The sequence below is a fragment of the Thunnus thynnus genome, chromosome 11 (assembly GCF_963924715.1).
Source record: "Thunnus thynnus chromosome 11, fThuThy2.1, whole genome shotgun sequence".
NCBI lineage: Eukaryota > Metazoa > Chordata > Actinopteri > Scombriformes > Scombridae > Thunnus > Thunnus thynnus.
Genome location: NC_089527.1, coordinates 33,775,274 through 33,796,318, shown reverse-complemented (window position 1 = coordinate 33,796,318; position 21,045 = coordinate 33,775,274). Strand labels below are relative to the sequence as shown.

At 42.6% G+C, this 21,045-nt stretch overlaps 1 protein-coding gene across 1 annotated transcript in view; it reads right to left on the bottom strand.

Annotated features, from left to right (window-relative positions):
- Nucleotides 1-13,497: 13,497 nt before the first annotated feature.
- Nucleotides 13,498-21,045, bottom strand: part of LOC137193257 (TGF-beta receptor type-2-like) — a 42,837-nt gene continuing 35,289 nt past the window's right edge. Inside the window, exons 5-9 of the mRNA XM_067604580.1 lie at nucleotides 19,235-19,989; nucleotides 17,818-17,955; nucleotides 17,515-17,656; nucleotides 16,965-17,092; nucleotides 13,498-16,301 (exon numbers count right to left, since the gene is read on the bottom strand). Coding sequence (XP_067460681.1) covers nucleotides 15,906-16,301; nucleotides 16,965-17,092; nucleotides 17,515-17,656; nucleotides 17,818-17,955; nucleotides 19,235-19,989 — 1,559 coding nt within the window. The 3' untranslated portion in view covers nucleotides 13,498-15,905. The remainder of the gene's footprint in view (nucleotides 16,302-16,964; nucleotides 17,093-17,514; nucleotides 17,657-17,817; nucleotides 17,956-19,234; nucleotides 19,990-21,045) is intronic.

The window sequence follows — 21,045 nt, the reverse complement described above, 5'->3', positions numbered from 1 at the left end:
CAAAGTCTCGTGACTCATTTAAAGTTCAAATGAAGTTTGTATCTAAAATTATGTGGAAGCAGTAAATGTTCAAAAAGGTGTGGGTTCGCTCACACTCTCCATTCAAATATATGAGTATTTTTCTGTGTCCAGCTGCAGTTACTTATTGTCTCTACACACCTGACAGTACACATGTCAATCAAACTTTCAAAATAAAAGCACACCACACTTGTAAGAAATATCCCTCATTTTTAAAAAGCGTGATCTGATCCCGACGGGCCAGAGTGCAACAGGAAGTATCATGCATCATTCTTTGTTGTATTACTCCTAGGAAATTTGGCCGATGCACCTGAAATTGACTCAGCTAAGATGTAAGACCTTGGTGATGCTACATTGGGCAGGTCATGACCCATGACCAAACGCCGTTGCCATGGCGACACATCCTTCGCCATGAAATACAATGCTGTATCCTGGATAGGTCATTTGCATAGACGTGACAATATGGCTCAACAGCGCCCCCTTGAAAATTTCAAAATTGTAGCCCCGCCTTCCAGATTAACCTAGGAAAAAGAAATTCGGGAGGCTTATGTATCATGTGAAGACGCACAAAAAAGCCTCTTGGAGCCGTATTGTAAGTCCTACAGGAAGTCGGCCATCTTGATAAAAGTGGTCATTTTTCGCGTTTTTTTGACCATTTCGCATACCTTGTATTTTAACAAACTCCTTCTACAGAATTCATCGTAACGACTTCAAAATCAGTGTGTGTCATCTACACTAGTGTGTGATCAAAAGTTATCAAAAGATTTAGTTATCATTGAAGCGTGTGGCCGTGGCGTGGCGTTGAGTTTTGATGTTTCGCCATGACAGGCGAAATTGCTATAAGTTTAGTGTAAATGCTCGAGTCTACACCAAACTTTACATGTTTGATAAGACTCCCAGCCTGAACACGTCTAAATACCAATATTCAGTCAGTGATGAAAACTGGCTCCATAGCGCCCCCTACGACATTTCAATGCAGCAGCCCCTGCAGCAGGCACAGTAGGTGATTGAGGATGTGACGTTATTCTCCCCTTGCACTGTCTGAAAACAGCCCAGGTCTGGGGACATCTATATGCCCGTGACAGAAGCCCTTCACCAGCGCCGAGCCCTGACATACGCAAGGACGCGAGGGCCCGATCATCGCTGCTTGCAGCTTTAATTATGATTGTTGTTATTCTGTCCCCCGCCCCCTCCTCCCCCTTTCCCTCTTTCTGTCTCTCTCTCAACCCAACCGGTCGAAGCAGATGGCCGCCCACCAAGAACCGGGTTCTGCTTGAGGTTTCTACCCGTTAAAGAGGAGTTTTTCCTTACCACTGTCACCAAGTGCTTGCTCATGGGGGAATTGTTGAGTCTCTGCAAATTAAAGAGTACGGTCTTGACCTGCTCTATGTGAAAAGTGCCCTGAGATGACTTTTGTTGTGATTTGGCACTATATAAATAAAAATTGATTGATTGATTGATTGATTGACTCTGTAAGTGCTGGCATTTTGTTTGTTGCTGCAACTGTGCTCCCGATTCTTTAAGATTTGGAGCTGTGCTACTTTCTACCCTTTCCATTGTGGAAATTTTGAGGTGTCTTTACAGAGCATACATTTCACACTCAGAATTCAGACACTGAAATAAAATGGTGGACAGTGATACACTATAAAATAAACAGGGAATGATTTTGGACACAGACATTGTAATGGTTCTAAAGGAAATATTTAACACCACATACATAATCCAGAACACCTGGGGCTCCGAAAGCTTCAGACTTACTGTGTGCCAACTGGTTTTTGCTTATTTAATCGAACAATTGTTTGGGAATATGCATTCTGAGCATTTTATCCATGTTGACTTATAAGTTAAGCTTCGTAGTTCAATTTTGACCATGGAAAGAGTTGTTTTTTGTTGGCTTATTTTAAGACAACATGGATACAACATGACACCCTGGGTCTGGGGGTTTGAGGGTGTTTTCAAACCTATAGTATGGTTGCTCGAATCAGTGGATGAGTTGGTGTACTTGTTTTCCTTGTTTGATTTGGTTTCTTTTCACAGAGAGCAAAATCCAAGCAAACAAAAATGCATCACTAAAAGTGAGGTGAGAATGTTTAATCCACTCAATGATGAATGTGTCTGGAGCATGAGTAGGAAGAAAGTCCTGAAGAGGCTCCTATCTGCCAAATATTAAAAAATGCAACATACTTTGTCAGACCTGTTTGAACCTTGATTCACTCTTTGACTAGCGGATGGTTTTGCTCATCCGCATCCCAGTATGCAAAGCTCACCTGGCTATGGGAGCTGTTTAGCTCACACATGCAGAGTACACCTAGTAGTTGGGTCGGATCGATGTTGGATCACATTCCCACTGCAAATTAAACGCTCTAGAGTTTGTTTGGGACAGTTGTTTTTGTCTGCAATTACAAGGACATTTATTGTCATCTCACCACGGTTACATTTATACTTTCCAGTTCAATGCTGCATATGATAGCATGAAACTGTAGCTTGTAGCTTGAGTCAAATGAAGAATTGAAAAATTAAGAAGAATTGAAAATTTAAGGTTTAAAGCTATGTTATAATTATTCTGCATTAAAATGTCTAAAAACAACTAGACCTATGTTATATATTTTATTGAGTTGTGTACTTACATTATCCCAAATGTTTCCAACAATTTTCAAACCCAGAGAAATCTGTAATCTTAATCAAGGGAATGGACCGTTTCAGTTGGTCGCCTGTCAATGGCGTCATACCCCTCTACCAAAGGGTATAGTGCACAAGATGCATGCTTCGGTGTTGTGTTTGTCCGCTACAATTGCGTCTACCAAAGAGTAACTTACACACATACAAGATAATACATCAGCGTTGTGGTTGTTCAACAGAAACTGTTATGAAATTGCCTTTTATTCAGTTTGAAGTCACATTTTCATAATACATAATATATAATTTTTAACTATATCTTTTAGCCGGATGAAGAATTTTAGTTGTTGGACATTTGGATCTTAAGTTATAAGAGAAATAAACTAGGCAAACGTTAGCAGCAGCTCAGCTAACAGCCCCTCCAGGAAGTCCGGTGCTCACCGAACATCGTCGGAGAAACATTGTTTTTTTTTCAGGTGAAACAGCTTTATTCAGTGTTTTTACTTGTAATCATAGGGGCTGTTTTTTTTTGGAGAGGAGGAGACCTCTGCAGGTAATTCGGCTCCCAGTAAAAACATCCTGAACAATGAACACTGGAGTAATCCTATCCCAGAGAAGTTGGTTGTTTAACAATGAAGATAACAACTCCCATGATCCCTTGCTACTTCACACTTTCATCACACTCCATCTTTTGTTATTGTTTTGATTGAGAGACCCCTAGCGGCTGAAATTACATATTATGTGTTAAAATTAATATGGATAAATAATAGTGCAATACAATAAAATGAGAGATACCTTTGCATAAGCCCTAAATAGAAGAGAAGGTAAAAATGAAATAAGCGAACTAGACAAACTGTACACGTTTTTTAGAGGATGTGGAACCTAGGATTCAAAAGGGGCCCAGCAGTTTATATTTACCCCAGGGCCACCTGCCAGGTTAATCTAGCCATGTTCCAGGGTAATTATTTAGTCAGGACTGTGGGCAGGACTTTCTGCCCAGTCAAGTTTAGTAATTTGTTTTGCTTTTTAGTGATTTTATTAATAAGATTAAAGCTGCAAGCAGCGATGAACGGGCCCTCGCACCCCATGCACGTTGGGCTGTGATGTGGTCGGTGGGTCTGCACGTGGACTTCTTCATACGCAGGCGTTTTTTGGACAGTGCATGAAGTGGTGAAGCTATTTGGAGCTAGAAAACATCCACAAAGTAACAAACCTGATGATGTGTGTTGTAAGGCAGACTTCCTGTGCACAGTAGGTGGCACTATGAGAAACAGACAATATGGAAGCACAGTGAGTTTGTGTCTAAAACAAATTAATTTCCTAATTTTCATCAAGTCTATTTTTAGAAAAGTAAAGACTTTTAACCCACATGACCTGGTCAAAGTTTGATTGAAATATGTACTGTCTGGTGTACTGGTGTGTAGAGGCAATAAGTAACTGCAGCTGGACACAGAAAAATACTCATATATTTGAATGGAGAGTGTGAGCGACAGTGCAAGAAGGAGATAAACATCACTTCCTTTGTCCACTATTTTTCCTGCTGCTGGGGCTGCTTCGCTGAAATTTCATAGGGGACGCTATTCAGCGAGTTTGCCTCACTGATGGAATATTGTCATGTAGACGTGTTCAGGCCGGGACTCTTATCAAACATGCAAAGTTTAGTGCAGACTGGAGCATTTACAATAAAGTTATAGCAACTTCCTCTGTCATGGCGAAACATCAAATCTCAACGGTATGAGGATGAGAATTTTCTGAAGGGTGAGACATGTCTGTCTTGCTCACACCTGTGTCATCAAAATTATGCAAGTTTTGGGCCCATTCATTTGAATTTAAATTAGTAAATTGAAAACTCTTGATAATTTGTAACCCATAAAAAGAACTATACATATGCTCACAATCCATCAAATCAGTATACAAAAATTATGTTTGTTTTTTCCTTATCAGACACATTTGCAGAGCTTTTCACTTCCTGACTGCCTATCTGACGTTGGTTCCCACACTCCTGAGACAGCCAGACACCAAAAAACCTCACAGAAAGACACATATCTGATTAGTTAGTCAGTTAGTCCAGCTCTGTTGGCTAAGTGAGTAATGCAAGGCAGCCCTGTGTCTGTCTGATTACCTTAATTCTTCTTTCCATCTATCCCTCTTTGACTCTGGTCATGAAGTGCAAATACCAACTGGTTGGCTGAGTTAGTGAATATCCCATGCAAAGTAGGTGAGTCAAGTCTAGTTAAATTGTGTACTGCTGAAACAATAATATAATAAGATGACCAACAGAAAATCTGTCAACAACAATTTTTGATTAGGGTAATCTATCGAGCAACTCAACAGAGTCTACAGCCATGCTAGTGAAGCTGTACTTCGGAACAGCAGTGCTTTGAGTGCTCATAATCCAAAGTATTGGGCAAATAAAATATGACCTGGTGATGGCACTAGATGAAAAGTCAGAGGATCACCAAAGTCATTAGGATTCATGTCAGGGCACCATGAATGTCTGTGCATAATTTTGTGGCACTTCATTTATTCATGTTTGTAAATTGCATGTCTTTGGGTTTTGGAGTGTTGGTCAGATAAAAGACATTTGAAGAGAATAATCATTAAAGGGGACATAATAAGCACATTTCTATATTTTATATTATATTCTGGGGCTCTACTGTGCAAGAAGGAAATAAACATCACTTCCTTTGTCCACTATTTTGCCAGCTGCTGGGGCTGCTTCACTTAAATTTCGTAGGGGACGCTATTCAGCCAGTTTGCATCACTGATGGAATATTGTCATGTAGACGTGTTCAGGCCAGGAGTCTTATCAAACATGCAGAGTTTGGTGAACACTGGAGCATTTAAAGTTATAAAGTTATAGCAACTTCCTCTGTCATGGCAAAACATCAAATCTCAACAGTGTGAGGATGAGAATTTTCTGCACGTTGAGAGTCTGTCTTGCTCACACCTGTGTTATCAAAATTATGCAAGTTTTGGGCCCATTCACTTGAATTTCAATTAGTAAACTGAAATGTTTTGATGAGTTTATGTGTAAAACAAATTAATTTCCTAATTTTCATCAAGTCTATTTTTAGAAAAGTAATAATTACTTTTGGGCTCAGGCCCTAATTATTGTTATCTTAATAGGAAATTATTGATTCCACACAGAAAGAAGACAAGTAAACAGAATTTGACTTTTTCAGTTTCAAAATCTGTTATTGATCATTTGGTTATGTTGTAACTTTGGTTCTCTGAGTGAAGAGACTATCTCTCCATTCTGTTACATATTCCATATGTATGGGGGAACGATCCCCCTGCTGTCAAGGTACATGGATACTTCTTTAAGACACACCGACTTGCCCGGTCACGCTCCACGGTTTACCTATAAAGCACCTGTGCTGGCTTGTAATCACTGATAGTTTGATCGAAACGTGTCTCCAAGCGGCGTCAAGCTGGAGAGATAGTCTCTTCACTCAGAGAACCAAAGTTACAATGTAACCAAACGTATCGAGACTATCTCTCCACTCCATTACATATTCCATATGTATGGGGTAACTCTTTAAGACACCCCATGAGGAGACGGTCCAGCTCACAAGCCGAAAACGCCAATATGTGACAAACAAACTATTTACAAATGTACACTTTTTACATACCAACCAGGTCAAGGACCCATAAGAGGCAGAGGTCAAGCCTGGGAGGCAGGAGGGCTGCTAAGATAAGTCTGCAAGTTGCAAGACTGAACAAAAGAAAAAGGCCCTGCAAGACGCAGAGGCCAAACACATGGACAGAGTGGCCACACAGATCAGCCCGCAAGACGCAAAGCTGACGGAGGGAGACATACAAAAGAGGCCCAGCCAGCTATCGAGGAAGCAGACCCAGCACCCACTCCACAAAGGAGGGGCTGGCTGCCATATTCAGGCAGTAGAATTGGGCAAAAGTGGACTGAGACGACCATGTGGCTGCAGCACATAAGGCATCGAGAGAAGCTCCCCGCCACAAGGCCCATGAGGTAGCCACACTCGAGTCAAGTGAGCCTGAACCCAGGATGGGACAGGCACACCCAAGGAGGCATATGCCTGCTGAATTGCTTGCACAACCCAGTGGGACAGCCTAGGCTTCGACAAAGGCCTGCCCAAACGACTGGGGTGGACTGGCAGACGAAGAGCTGGTCAGACTTCCTGATGGCCTTTGTGCACCAGATGTACTCCGCCAGGGCCCGGACAGGGCACAGCAAGGGCTGGAGCTGCTTGGTCCCCAGGCCCCCATCAAGAGAGGAAAGCGACCACAGCTCAACCGACTGGGACAGGTGGAACTCAGACAGAACCTTAGGCGGGAACACTAGGTTGGGATGGAGGATAATCCCTGACCCAGCTGGCAGGAACCTGCAGCAGTCACCATGAACCAACAAAGCATGGAGCTCACTGATCCTCCTGGCAGAGGCTACAGACAGTGGAAACGCCGTCTCAGACCAAGCAGAAAACATCTCCCACCGGTAGGAGTACGCAACCCTAGTGGATGGTGCCCGGGCCTCCTGCACAGATCACACTACAGGTTCAGGCAAGCCTAAAGCCAGGAGCCTGTCCCTCTGAGGGGCTAGGCCATCAGTCTGAGCCCCGCCAGGAGGGGGTGGAACAGGGTCCTGCTCGCCTGAGACAGCAAGTCCCTCCGAAATGGCTCTCCGTCTAGAAGAGGTGAGATTGCCAAGAACACAGCATGTGGTGTCAAAAAGGAGCCACCAGAACCAGCCTCACCCCGTCCACCTGAACCCTCTGGAGAGGGGCCTGGAGAAGAGTGAAAGGAGGGAAGGCATAGAGCAGACCCGGAGGCCACAGATGTGTGATTAGGCCGAGTTTGCAGACAAAAACTCTCCAGTTGGGGCCTGAGGTCCCCCGGTCCCCGGGGGTGGCTGAGGCATGGCCGGTCTGGATTGTCTGGAGCCCCTGGTGTGTCTAGAGTGGCTACCTGAGACCTCACAGTGGCAGCTCTCCTATGCCTGCTGCAACAACTTAACTGCATCCGGCCCAAACATAGCGGAAGGCTCCACCAGCAATCTTAGCAGGCAGTCCCAATCGCCCTGCTGGAGCTGGGACTGGGATAGCTCCAGCAGTGCGACACAGGTGGACACCAGCGCCCTACCAGCAGCCTCTGCCTGCTCTTTCATAACTGAAAAGACGAATGAGGAAGCCATCTGAAGCTCACTTGCAACACCTGAACCCCCAGGACTGTCATGTACTTGGTGGGACAGGTCACGGAGGTAGAGGGACATAATGGCCCCAGTAATTGCCAGACGGGTCTGTGTAGCCAAAGCCCCGTGCAGCTTAGTAAGTAGGCTATCCATCACCCTGCAATTCTTGCTAGGGCAGATGGTATTGCCAAGTATGGAGCTGGAGGGAGAAATAAGCGGAGAGAGGGCCTGGTCCATCGGAGGGAGTGACTCGAATGCAACCTGCTCCCTGTCATGCATGTTCGAAAACCGTCGACATGACGCAGACCACTTGCATGTAGCAGCCGGAGAATCGAACTGTCTGCACAACAGGTCCTTAAAGTCAGGTAGGAGGGGCACCCGCATGGGAGCGGGGCGAACCTCCATATCCTGCTCAAACCGAGAGACAGGAGTCATAAGGTCTACAGGAGGGCAACATCCAGAGCCCTGGTTGCCCTGCCAATAACCTCAGTGAAATGGCAGGCCAATGAGGTGTTGCTTGCCATCTGTCCACAGGATAAGCTGTGGTCATCGCTCTAAGAGGAGAAGACGGTCTCTACATCAACATCCCCTGAGTCTACTCCCTCTTCCTCCAGCACTGGAGTGGGGATAGGGAGGGGGTCAGCGCAAGGCTGACTACCAGTTGCAGGCCTCCTCGAACACTCCCCCTTTCCATGGGTGGTCTCTGCCATTCTCCCCACTTTCCCCTTGGGCATGCCAGAAAGAGGTGAACTAGCCCGCTTCACTCCAAAAAAGCGACAGCGGGCCTCTCAGGTATGTGCAGACAGAATAAAACAGTCCATACACGATTGAGGGTTCTCTCTGGACAATACGGCATGCTGATGCCCTAAACACAACACACATTCATCGTGACCATCTTCCAAAGGCATGGAAACCGTTGGGGGAAAGAGAGGGGAGATGTCCTGGCGGCGTATTGTCGGCTGGTAGCTGACCCGGTCTACGCACAACACGGACTACAACTGAGCGCGTCAGCCAGCAACAGCCGACAATACGCCGCCAGGGCACACCGGCATCTAGAGCAATGCCAGCTCACTAGGGAGCCTAGTATTCACACCTGCTGTCAGCCAACTCAGTTGTTTGAGCTCAGCACGGAACCCATCAAGCGTGTCAGCTCACAAAACCACAAGCAATACACCGGTATGGGGAACCACAGCCGCAGTGATCGGAAGACGGAGCCCAGCATGGAACCCACCGAGTACGTTAGCTCACAAACTGCAAGCAACACGTTGGAGCTGGAAACGTTTGACTGGAGGAGAAAATGAAATGGACAAACAGGAGCGAGGGAACAGCAATCCAGGGAGGGTGCCCATAAACAGACGCCCAGCTACAATTTATGTAGGTAAGTGGATGACACACTGCAACTCGCACACCGTCCTTCTCTTCTCACACACTTTCAGAACACATACTATCGCACACTGCACCTTGACTCAGGTGGAGATCAAACAATCAGTGATTACACGCCAGCACAGGTGCTTTATAAATAAACCGTGGGGCGTGACCGGGCAAGCTGGTGTGTCTTAAAGAAGTATCCACGTACCTTGACAGCAGGGGGATCATTCTCCCGTACATATGGAATATGTAACGAAGTGGAGAGATAGTCTCAATACGATAGAGAACAATATTTCCCCTTTCTTTAAAAGGGGCAACATGAAACCCTCAATGTGTTACGCTTTGTGCATATCCCACCCCAGCTGCAAAAAAAAAAAAAATTCTCTAAAAGAAAATACACCCAAGTCAACCTTAAGTCTGGCCAGACAAAATAGTAATTATGTGCAGCTTTAGTCAGTTATTTTAGTCAGTAAGATCGGTAAGATATACAGTACTGTGCAAAAGTTTTAGGCACCAAAATTAAAGTGAGGATGCTAGTGTGATCACACTTTGCCTTTAAAAATGGCACCAGTTCTCCTCGGTACAGTTGTGCACAATATTTCAAGGTTCTTCGCAGGTTGGTTGTTCCAAGCATCTTGGGGAACAAGTTTCTGTTTTTCTGTGGATTTAGGTGACTCAGTTGGTTTTATCTTCATGTAATCCCAGGCAGACTCGATGATGTTGAGATCAGGCCTCTGTGGGGGAGGGAGGGGCATATCATCTGTTGCAGGACTTCTTGCTCTTCTTGTCGCTGCAAATAGTTCTTTATGACTCTGGCTGTATGTTTGGGGTCGATGTCATGCTGCAGAATAAATTCGGAAGTGATCAGATGCCTCTCTCATGGTATTTCATGATGGATAAGAATTTAAACATCTAAAGTGCCTAAACTAAAACTTTTGCACAGTACTGTAGATAAATTACGTTTCAATTCTTTTATTGAGCGGTAGATAGCTGCTTCCGTTAGCCAACCCAACAGTTGGCTTGTTGTAGCAACCGTGAAGGACTGTTAAGGATTGTTGTTAAGCTAACATGAGAATGGATTTGGACTGGGGGGCGCAGCAGCAGCAGGACGCCACTGGGGAGCGGCTGGAGAGAGAAGCAACCGGAGAAACAACCAGGAGAGTTAGCTTGTTTGTCATTGTTGCTGATGATATCAGACTGGTTCCTCACAGCAGCCGCAAAGTTCTGTTAACGAACAAACAAGATGACCAACAGCCACAAATGGACATTATGACATGATACTTCATGAGTCAGATACAGCTTCTCTCTCTCTGTCTCTTTGGTCGCTACTTTAATCCCTGATGGTTAAATATCTCTGTGGCTGTGTGAATTTATCTCCTTAACAAGAATGCAGCAGAGATCGTATAATGTGCTGTGGGTAGTTTGCTTGTTGAAGTTACAGTGAGCTGTGTGGACTCACTCATTCATTTGGAATTGATCCCGTTTTTAACTGAGTGGTTGTTCAGTTACCTGTTGATGTTGTGTGATCTGTGAATGAGTGTGCAGGAGGTCTGGCTGCTTGTTGTGACAATTTCTTCCATTTGTTTTTAAGCTGAGCTGTATATTGAGTAATAAGCTTAAAGTAACTAGAATAACAAGTGTTAACATGTCAGCTTTGTAGACTATATTTTGTATGTTGTGCATATAGATAAGAGTGTGTGAGTCATGTATTTGATACATGTATCAATACTTTTTGATGTGAACCTACACTTTTAGATCTGTGAATGTTTTTAGTGTTCAGCACTGATCTGTACCTGTATCAGATTATAAGCTTTGTGGTACTTTATATATTTCTGTATACTAAGAAAATACATAAGAAACACTTGTAAATCATGTGATATCTTGTCTGTTTTTGATGAGAACATAAATCAAATAGAACAACACTATAAATTTGAATTTAACTTTGTTGGTAAAATGACACATTCTGAACCACTCCATGGCTAAAATGAGCACTTTTTCTTTTTATGTATATGTTTTTGAAAGCAAATTGTTTTATTGGCAAATAAAATTGCCCCCCACCCCTCCAATTTCATTGGGTGGGGGACAATGATATAGTATGATGTGGTTTGTTGTTAGATTCCGTTTTGGTTTTCCTCCTTTCCTCTCCAATTTTTTCACCAGCTGCCACTGATGTATACATAGTGGTGACGACTTGCAAGCAAAACCGTCATGTCCTTATGATGAAGTCTGAGGTTAGAATATAGCTCAACAAACGCCTGGGACACACAGGATGCGTAAGCAGTACGTGTACATCACAGAACCTCTTGCTTTTCATTTCGGCGCCCATGTTAACAGGTTAGAGCAGCCGTCATCTAGAGATTCTCACCTATTTTCTCTGTGTGACATGCGCAGTTCTCAGCAGAAATAGACTGGGAAAACGACAGAAAGATAGGGCTGCCAGTAGCAGCGCAGCAGAAGCACCGCAGTAGATGCGCTGCCTGTGTATCCCAGGCATAACTCCTGTACTGTCATTTCCACACATAGACATAGCAGACTGAAATGCACTGGGTGGTCTCCTGTGTGCACCAGAAACTTTCTCAAAACCCACAGGAAACTTTCTCGTGTTCACGGGAGGTGGCACGCACCAGAAACTTCAATTTGTTTATTTTGCCCATGTCATCTTAGGGGCACCGTACGTTAGTGATATATTTATATATAGCACTATTAGTCTATATCTGTCAACAACTTGCATTAACATTTTCTGCCTCACAGCAAACCTTTAAAGTTGATGCCAGGGGCTTGAGTTGTGAGCAGATTATTCAATCAAGCCAACAACTTGCTCTTATATATTTGTGTTCAGAGATCAGTTCCAAGCAGCAGCTAGACTATGTTCTTTCATCATAAAAACTGGGCGTTTCTTCTCAGTTTTGTCTGTGGTGTGGTCCCTAACTTTTTGAGACCCAAATGACAAAATCAGTCATGTCTGGTAACCCCAGGCATATTAAAAAGTACTGGTACTCTGGTAACCACCAGAACGCATGTCCCATTTTGAATCCCAATCCAAAACTTAAAATATTTTGCTGTAAAGTTTTGGTTGTTTTCAACTTATCTTTCATTGTTTTTTCTCTGATATTGTAAATGCAAGTTTTAATTATTGTTAAGGAAAAAATTGTAAGCTTGTCAAAGGCCACAAAGTCATCCGGAAGGTGGGATTGTTGTGCAACCTTGTGCACATGTTTCTCATGGGAAAACATTTCATATGTTCTTATCTGATTAAGTCCCATCATGTCATGTCCATCACATCACGTCATTCATCATATGACATGTCACATCACACCAGGCCATATACTGTCAGGTCCTGTTCCACTCATTTTGGCTTTTGTACAAAACAAGTTACATTTTTTACCTCACATTCGGAGTAATTTGGGGTTCAGTGTTTTGCTCAAAGGCACTTGGACATGTGGACTAGAGTTCCGTATATGTATGAACAGTTCTCTAACAGTGAATCTCCATTGTCCGCACTGAATCAGTAGCTTTTAGCAGTAGCTAGGTTTCCATCCAAATGTAGCACAAATTGTAACTGAATTTCCAGAAAATCAAAAGGAATAAATTAAATTAATTGTTTCCATCCACTGCTGTTATATGATTTTTAGGAATTGGGGTCTTCAAGATAAACAGCTTGTGTCGCTAATTTTCCAGTTGCTGCCATTAAACCATTGCAGAAGAACAGGACACAACAAGATGACGTCATTAAAAGAGCAGCAGTGAAAGCTAAAATTGTGAAAAACAATGTAGGAAACATGATGGAAATAAGACATTTCACCAAAACAGAATGTAACCAAATTTTAAGGTCAGTCACTGGGTTTCTTTCCAAAATGCACCTTGGGAGTTGTAGTTAACTACTGCTGACTTTTTGTAACCGAGCCATCAGATATTTTCTAACACAGTTGTTCTTCTTTTGTGCTGATGATTCAACCAGGAGATTTTCATGCAGATCCAAGCTATTGAAGAGCTCAAACATACTTAATATATTTCATCTTTTCACCACATTCAATCTCATTTCATCACATCATGACAAACATGTTTACATTACTCCATATTTCATGTCACATCACATCTGAACTTATCACATCAGGTCACTTCTCATCATGCTGTGTCAAATCATTTCATATCACAGTATAGCACTTTCATCTAATCCCACACTGTATACATTTATATATGTTTCACTTAATCTAATATCACATCATCGCTTCATGATATATCTCCTCACATTAATGGACATTTCACATCTCATCTGACCAAAGTTGAGATGGTGACACAGACAGTAAAGCAGAGTCAAGTATCATGAATCAATTAGAGAAAAAAAACTTTATTACAAAATGAACAACATAGTTTGGAGATACTGGGTTTTCCATCCTTTAGTGGTTTTCCGTATTTGTGCTTCACTCTAGATGGATGTATTTTTGGTCACTGGTTCCTTCAGTGTTCACAATCAGTCATCTACAAATAATAACCATATTTTTTCTATTTTTACATCTTGGTTGCAACAATAACATTGCATATAATTATATGCATGTTTCTGTGCATGTATGAGATCTGTTTCATGAGTCTCTGGCAGGGATTTTGTGATTAAAGGACCAATTTATGCCATAGTTTTTGTTGGTGCCATAGTTGTTGTTGGTGTGTAAATGTAACCAACACAAATGCTCCTTCCACAGGGCAAAAGGGAGCTCTCTCTCCTGTTTATTCATACAAGCACATTATAGAAATGATAATCACAGTAGCTATTAAAACATAATACCACAACAAAATGGAGACCAGCTCCTACAAAATAAGACATTTTCATACAACAAAACTGTGACTGTGCATCTCTGCCAGCAGAACTATGACTGATGTCCTCGATTGAGAAGATTTCAGGTGAGGTCTGTTCCCAGTACATCCGCAGTTCACTGACTGCTCACTCTCTGTTTGGGACAAAAGTGAGTCAGTCATTTAAGGCATGAAGTCAGTCTTTGGCTATTTCTGTTCTCTCTGGTCTTCAGGCGAAATATCCAGGATATTGCAAAGAGAAAACACTTAGCTTTGTATTAATCATTGTTTGTTGGTTGACAAGGGCTGCGTTCACACTGCCAGATCATTACAGGCCAAAAAGTTCCTCAAAAATAAAAAACACCATGAAGAAAACAGATTATTAACCAACTCAAAAGAAACTGCCACAGAGATGGAGAAAGACTTCAGGTCTAACTTCAGGTCCTCCATGACATCTTAAAAGAACTCCTAGCAGAATAAAATGCAGCAATCTTATTTCTCTGAACTCATAAATAAAAATCCTTACAATCCAAGGATTCTTTTTTCAACTATTGGCATTAACCCCACCCCTAACTATTACTATGATCACCTGAGCGTTACTAAATGCAGTGAATTTTCTGCCTCTTTAAGAGATATGATTACGGCCATCAGAAAGAATGTTATTCAGAAAAGGCTGGAAAATGCAAATGCACCATGCACTTTTTTACATCGATAGATGTGGAAATAATCAGAAAAGTTCTCTGTGAGTTAAAATCCTCTACCTGTCCAGTCTCGTTTCAGGGCCCATCACAGTAGAGAAACAGCTCTAGTCAAAGATTTGCATGAATGAACAGAGAAAAAACTCTATGTGCTTTTCCTGTTAGTATTCAATAATATAGTACAGAATGCTAACAGTACTGTAGTATTGAATTCTAACAGTATTGCTAAATGTAGTTTTCTGCCAGAAAGATTTTAACACTTGGTTGGTCTTTCTGTTCTTTGGGACCATGGATGACCAGTCCTCCAATAAAATACACCTGACGTGGTGTTCCTCATGGATCTGTCTTAGGCCCAATTCTCTTCAGTCTGTATATGTTACCACTCTGCAGTATTATTAGGAATCACAACATCAATTTCCATAACTATGCAGACAATACCCAGCTGTATAAATCCAAAAGTCCAAATGATTACACTTCAACTTGACCGCATGCATTTCTGACTTACAGTAAGTCTATGGATGACTCAAAACTTCTTAAAGCTGAATCAAGATTTAGTCATTGGTTAAAAAGCTGAGAGAAAAACTGTCTGACCACCTAAAATCATTTGCATTAAACACCAAGGAACAGTTAAAGTTATGGTAACGCTCTTCTGTCTGGTGTGTCTCATAGCCCATTCAGACCAACCCAATATTTTGACCTGATGATGGTGCTAGATGAAAAGTTAAGGGATCATCCAATTTTATTACAATGTTAGTTTAATTCCTCTATGGGGAACATGAATATCTGGACTAAAATTTCATAAAAATCCATCCAATAGTTATATTTCAGTCTGGACCAAAGTGGTGGATCAACCGACCAACTGACAGACTGACATTGCCATCCCTAGAGCCATGCAAATAGCTTGGAATAGCTCAGAATGCAAAATCACAGCACAAAATTGTCTTGGTAAACAAGGTCATTTTTGAGTGGTGCAATTTTCATTGTTGTACTTTTGTGGAACTAAGAGTTCCACGAAAACTCAGGGATAAAGTCGGGGGATCACTAAAGTCAATAAGATTCATCTTCTCTGCGCCATGAATGCCATCCAACAGTTGTTGTAATATTGCACTTATCATTCCCTTCACTATTAGTTGCTACAGGCCTGTTAAAGCAACAACTGCTGGAAAAATAAATGAGTACACAGGCAGTGTCAACGCAGCCAGCAACAGGATGAAGTGGGGCTCATAGAATAGGCCGACAAAGTCCACTGCTCACACCATAGAACCAGTGTGAACCAGGGAATTACGGGATACCTCTTCACTGCCTCTTTTCATGTCTGGCTCAGGAACCTGGCAGGAGGAAGAAGAGGAGGGCGAGGGAGCAGTGGTGAAGAGGGAATGAGGGGAAAGAGGAACGCTTTGAATCTGGCCATTGTCCGACATCTCTGAGTCCTTTTCACTCTCTCTCTCTTCCTCTCTGTCAGGTTCTTGCCTCAGTTCCTCCTCCTCTTCCTCCTCCTGCCCTCCTCCCCACTCCTCTTCTTCCAAGTCCTCCTCGTCCTCCTGCTGCAGGGCATTGAAACGCTCCACCACACAGTGAGCTGTCAGTCTGGCCTCAGGGTCGTGATCCCAGCACTCGGTGATGGTGGAGCAGAAGACACTCATCCCCTGGAGAAAAGAAGACTGGAGTTAAAGGGGCCATATTGAAGGCAGAAGGCTGTAGTGGCGCTTGATCCTTGCGGTATTTTGACCAAAGCATTTCAGATACATTTTATTAAGACCCCATGGAACTGTGTTAATTTATGGAAAAGTGGCATAATATGACCTCTTTAAGACAGCAAGACATGCGTAGACACAAGTTAACAGTAAGCACTCTTTGGAGGCCCAAAGTGGTCAATATTATATACATGAATAAGTAATTATGAAATGAATAATCACAAGTATATGATTCATGATGATTAAATGATGAAATGATTAAAACTCAACTTATTATCAAGAAATGTTATTTTCATTTTCAATTTTATTGCAGTTGCATCCGCAGCAGTTGCTGAGTTTGCCGTGATTGGCAGAAAGGTGAGGGGGCAGTGACTCATCTGTCTTGAAAAGTGAAATTATGAAAAAAAATCTGACATGAAATAACATGTCATTCTGAAAAATGCCACTATGAAATAGTTTTTAAAAAGGCATTTTGAAATAAAAAAATATGTAGTGTGATAAAAATAAAAACTCACTAAGGGGCTCAGAAAATCATGATAGTGTCCTTTCATGTAGTCTGGGTTTATAGTCTGAATTCTTCTGACAATTTCAATTTCCTTTCTGACTGTATCTGACCTGGTGCTGCATCCATGCTGAAGGGATGTCCGGCCGTCCTCGGTCCCTCAGTACCAGGTCTCTCATACTGTCCACACAGGGCTGCTCACACACCTTGGAGCCAAATGCCGGTTCATAGCTCTTCACCTCTGCACCAACACACACATATACACTTTTTAGGCTCACACACTATATGTGTTCCAATACCACTGCAGACACTGACATGTTTCAAAATTCAAGGATAAATTTGAGATGAACTATCTTTGAAGGGGCTGAACCCACAGAGAATTATCATCAACTCTCCATCTCCCCTCAGCTCTTAAGAGCTTTTTAGCTTGTTTCTGCTCATTGTGTTGAATTTCAGGTCTGAATTTTACTGTTTTGGTTCACTCTTACCACTCTTTTCAGGGTTGTCTTTAGCCACAGCAGTCAGCTTTCAATACAAAAGCTCTATAAACCCATTGTAAACTACCTGCTATGCACCAAACTGCAAATAGACACAGTTAGCAACTAGCTGGTGAGCATAAATTAGTGGAAATATGAGGACACAGAAATACAGTAAAGCTGCTACCTCCAATGACATGGCAGCGGGAGGCCATTTCCCAGAGGACCAGAGCCATTGAGTAAACATCCATCTGTTTAAAGGCCTCAAGGTCCTCCAGGTTCACCCTGGACTCAAGTACCTCAGGAGCCATGTAGCGAGCTGTCCCCACCTGGACAAGATGAGTCAAATCACATGATGACCAGAACATCAGATGCAAGCTCTGCTTTGTAATATATTAAAACACTGTTTAACAACTAAACTTGTACAATTTGCTGCATTTCATTGCCTTTATCTTTCTTTGTCTCTATATGTGTTTCTTTGTACTCTTACTTGTCCACTGTTGGCATAGTCATCGACAGTAAGGGAGAGGTCCAGTCTTAACGCCAGACCAAAGTCACACAGAGCACACTCCTTGTTGCTCTTTACTACAATGTTACTGCTCTTTAGGTCCCGATGGGCAACTGGCACCTACAGAAACACAGGAAACAAGGAACAAGCACAGTCACAAAGCTGACTTTAGAGTGCAACTTAGGAAGCGTTGACCATAAAATGATAAGAAATGCAATAAAATCCTTGTCAATAGTGTTACAGCTGCTCAAATCAGCAAAACAGCAAAAAAAAACTGACAGCTCACCAGCTACAGTAGTTTACCACCAGACCCTGTGAGTAGTAATAGCATCACTAAACTTCAAAAAGCATACATTTCTGCAAGTGGCGCCAGTGAATTTTGCTGTGACACCATTATGCAGTTTTAATGAATTAACATACTGGCTCCTGGCTACTGTGCCCTGTTAACCACCTTATTGACAGTCTTCTTCATTTGTACCTTTTTGTTTGTACATATTTGTTGGTATGTATTTTATTGGTACCTCACATATACAACAAAATTTGTATTTGCAGACTGTAATCTAAAGTGTTATCCTTCACATAGAAATTGAAGAAGATTAGGCACTTCATGGAAACATTCAGTACAATTTGGTAGATGAGAGAGAAATCTCTCTGAAATTGAAGTGTCCTTAATCCTAACACTGAAACATTTCAAATCTAGTCAAGGCATCCGGCTTACTTGGTACACAAAAAGCAGAGGTTCATAAAGATCGTTTGATAGGTTTGCTCATACTTATAGGACCATATGTAGGCTACACAATGCAGTGCACAGACACGTCATTGTCTAATCATGTCAATTTATGATTGGTTGCTCTTATATCTGTGTTTCTTAACAAAGCACAAAGACATTGGGCTGTTCTTAGTTCATGCCAGGCAAAGGGGACAGTTACAACTAAAGAGGTGTCTGTTTAAAAAAAATGGAATTGTCCCAAGAGAAAAATACTACAACAAATACAAGTTAGCTAGAGAGGAAACTAGTTGGTGAACAAGCGAGGAAGATTAACTGGCTAAGGAGTGGTTTTTAGCTTGTCAACATGAAACTCTCTTCTGTTCACTGAGTATGCATCTGTTGATAAAAAACTGACTGTCAACAAGTATCTTGTCATGAGGTAGGAGGCTGTGCTGCTTGATGCACTCTGGACATAAAGGACTGCAAATAAAAGAAAGATCATGTGAAAGTGTTTTTATGAACCTCTGCCATTATAGAAGAACAATAAAACTCAACATGACTCTCAGATCTAAGATGATACTTAAGTTTAGTAAGCATAAAAATAAGAACATGTAAGGTAATATTTGCCAAAAAAGAAAGTTGATGATGATTATAGTCCGCAAAAAGTGGATTTGCAGAGATTGAGTTTACCTTGGGCACCCCACTGGGTGTTGTGTCACTATGGAGATGAGCTAACCCCCGAGCAATGCTTCCTGCCATGGCAACAAGTTCCTCCCAGCTCAATATGTTTGCAGTGAGGAAGTCCTGCAGGTTCCCGAGGCTGTGATAGGCCAAAATCAGCCAGTACTTCCTGAGGGCTTGGCCGGGTGGGCCCCTCTCTTCAGCTGCAAGGAATCGAACCACGTTGTCATGCACCAGCTTGGGGTCAGAGAAGATAGAGCACTCATTTCTCCACGAGGCATACTCTACGGCTGGAAACACTTTCACCGCCACAGTTTCATAATTGTTAAGTCCACCCTTCTCGCCCTGCAGCAGGCAAGCCTTCCAGACTTCTGCGAAGCGCCCCTTCCCCACCAGGACCTCCAGCTTGATTGGCAGTGGTTCAGGACGTTGGCCCTGCCAATCAGTCATGGCACTGATGATGTCATTGTTGAGAGATGGCACCTTGGCATTAGACTCCTCCCTTTGAGCTGCAGTACTCATCACACCTCCCCCACCACCCTCTTGCGGAGCCCCCAGACCTCCACATGGATGATCCAGAGCCTGGTAGCGCTCCGGGGTGCATTTGGTGGGCCAGTCAGGGCGTGCAGGAGGGCCAGGTTTGCCAGGATGGCGTGTGCGGTAGTAGTAGAAGGCAGCGGTAGTGATTAAGGCCACCAGGACGGGAGGCACCAAACTAACCATCACCACCGGGATCACATCTTTACTCTGCAACTTGGAGAACCCTAAAGAATTGTAAAGATGAACAAAATCCATTAATGCATCCATCCATTCACCTATATATTTATCTATCCGCTCAAACATGTATCGCTTTGTTCACCATATTTCATTTACCTATCCATCCAGCCATATTTACATAATTTTACTCACCTATTCATCTTTCATCTATCCCTCCAAAGACTAATTGTCCATTAATCTATCCATTCTGTGACAACCAGGTTTTAATGCCTGCCAGGTACCACTCGATACAGCCCCAGAAACACCCACGCAGTACAGACTGATTCATCCCCGGTTCACACTAGCATTTAATCACCTTGCTTTATCTTCCAACATATCCCATATGGGGAGCAGCAGTGCAGAGGTGAGAGGTCAGGTGGAGCAATATGCTTATTGCTTGATAATGACAGTGAGGCTGTTTATTCCCTTTTACCACAAATTCTTTCACTCAGCCACCACCAGCTACATTTTTCACCACCAGTGACCATCCATCACATCAAGAAGCTGCCAATCCCTTGTTTCATTTACTTTACAACTCCATTGCTACCTGCCTGTCTACTCACATTTGTTAGCAGAAGCCAGCTCTCACAATGCCAGCTGCTCAGTCCTGGAAAACCCGTAGGGGATTGACCGACTCATCTGACTGACTGACTTCTATAAGATATGAATTGGGTTTAATTGAGGAATTTTTTATAGGGAGCTGAGAGTGGAAAATCCCTAAACGCAAGTTTTTTTGGTTTTGTCTGACTCTCTTGACTGATTTAAAGTATTACCCAGAGACTGTGATTTTGGGGATTAAGCATTCACACCACTTTTGCACATATATAATTATTATTGTCTTAAGAGTTTGTGTTTGTTGTTCTTGCTTGGGATTAAGCAGTTTTTGGTGGGTCTGAGTATGTTGCTTAGTGTTGTTGTTGCAGAATAAGACTGCATCCTGTGTGAGTTTGACTAATATATGAAAGAAAAATCCTCTTACAAATCTTAAATGCCAGGAGAGAGATCCAACTGGCACTAAAAAAAAGTAAAACGGTCATAATTCATCTACCCACCATCTGCTTAAA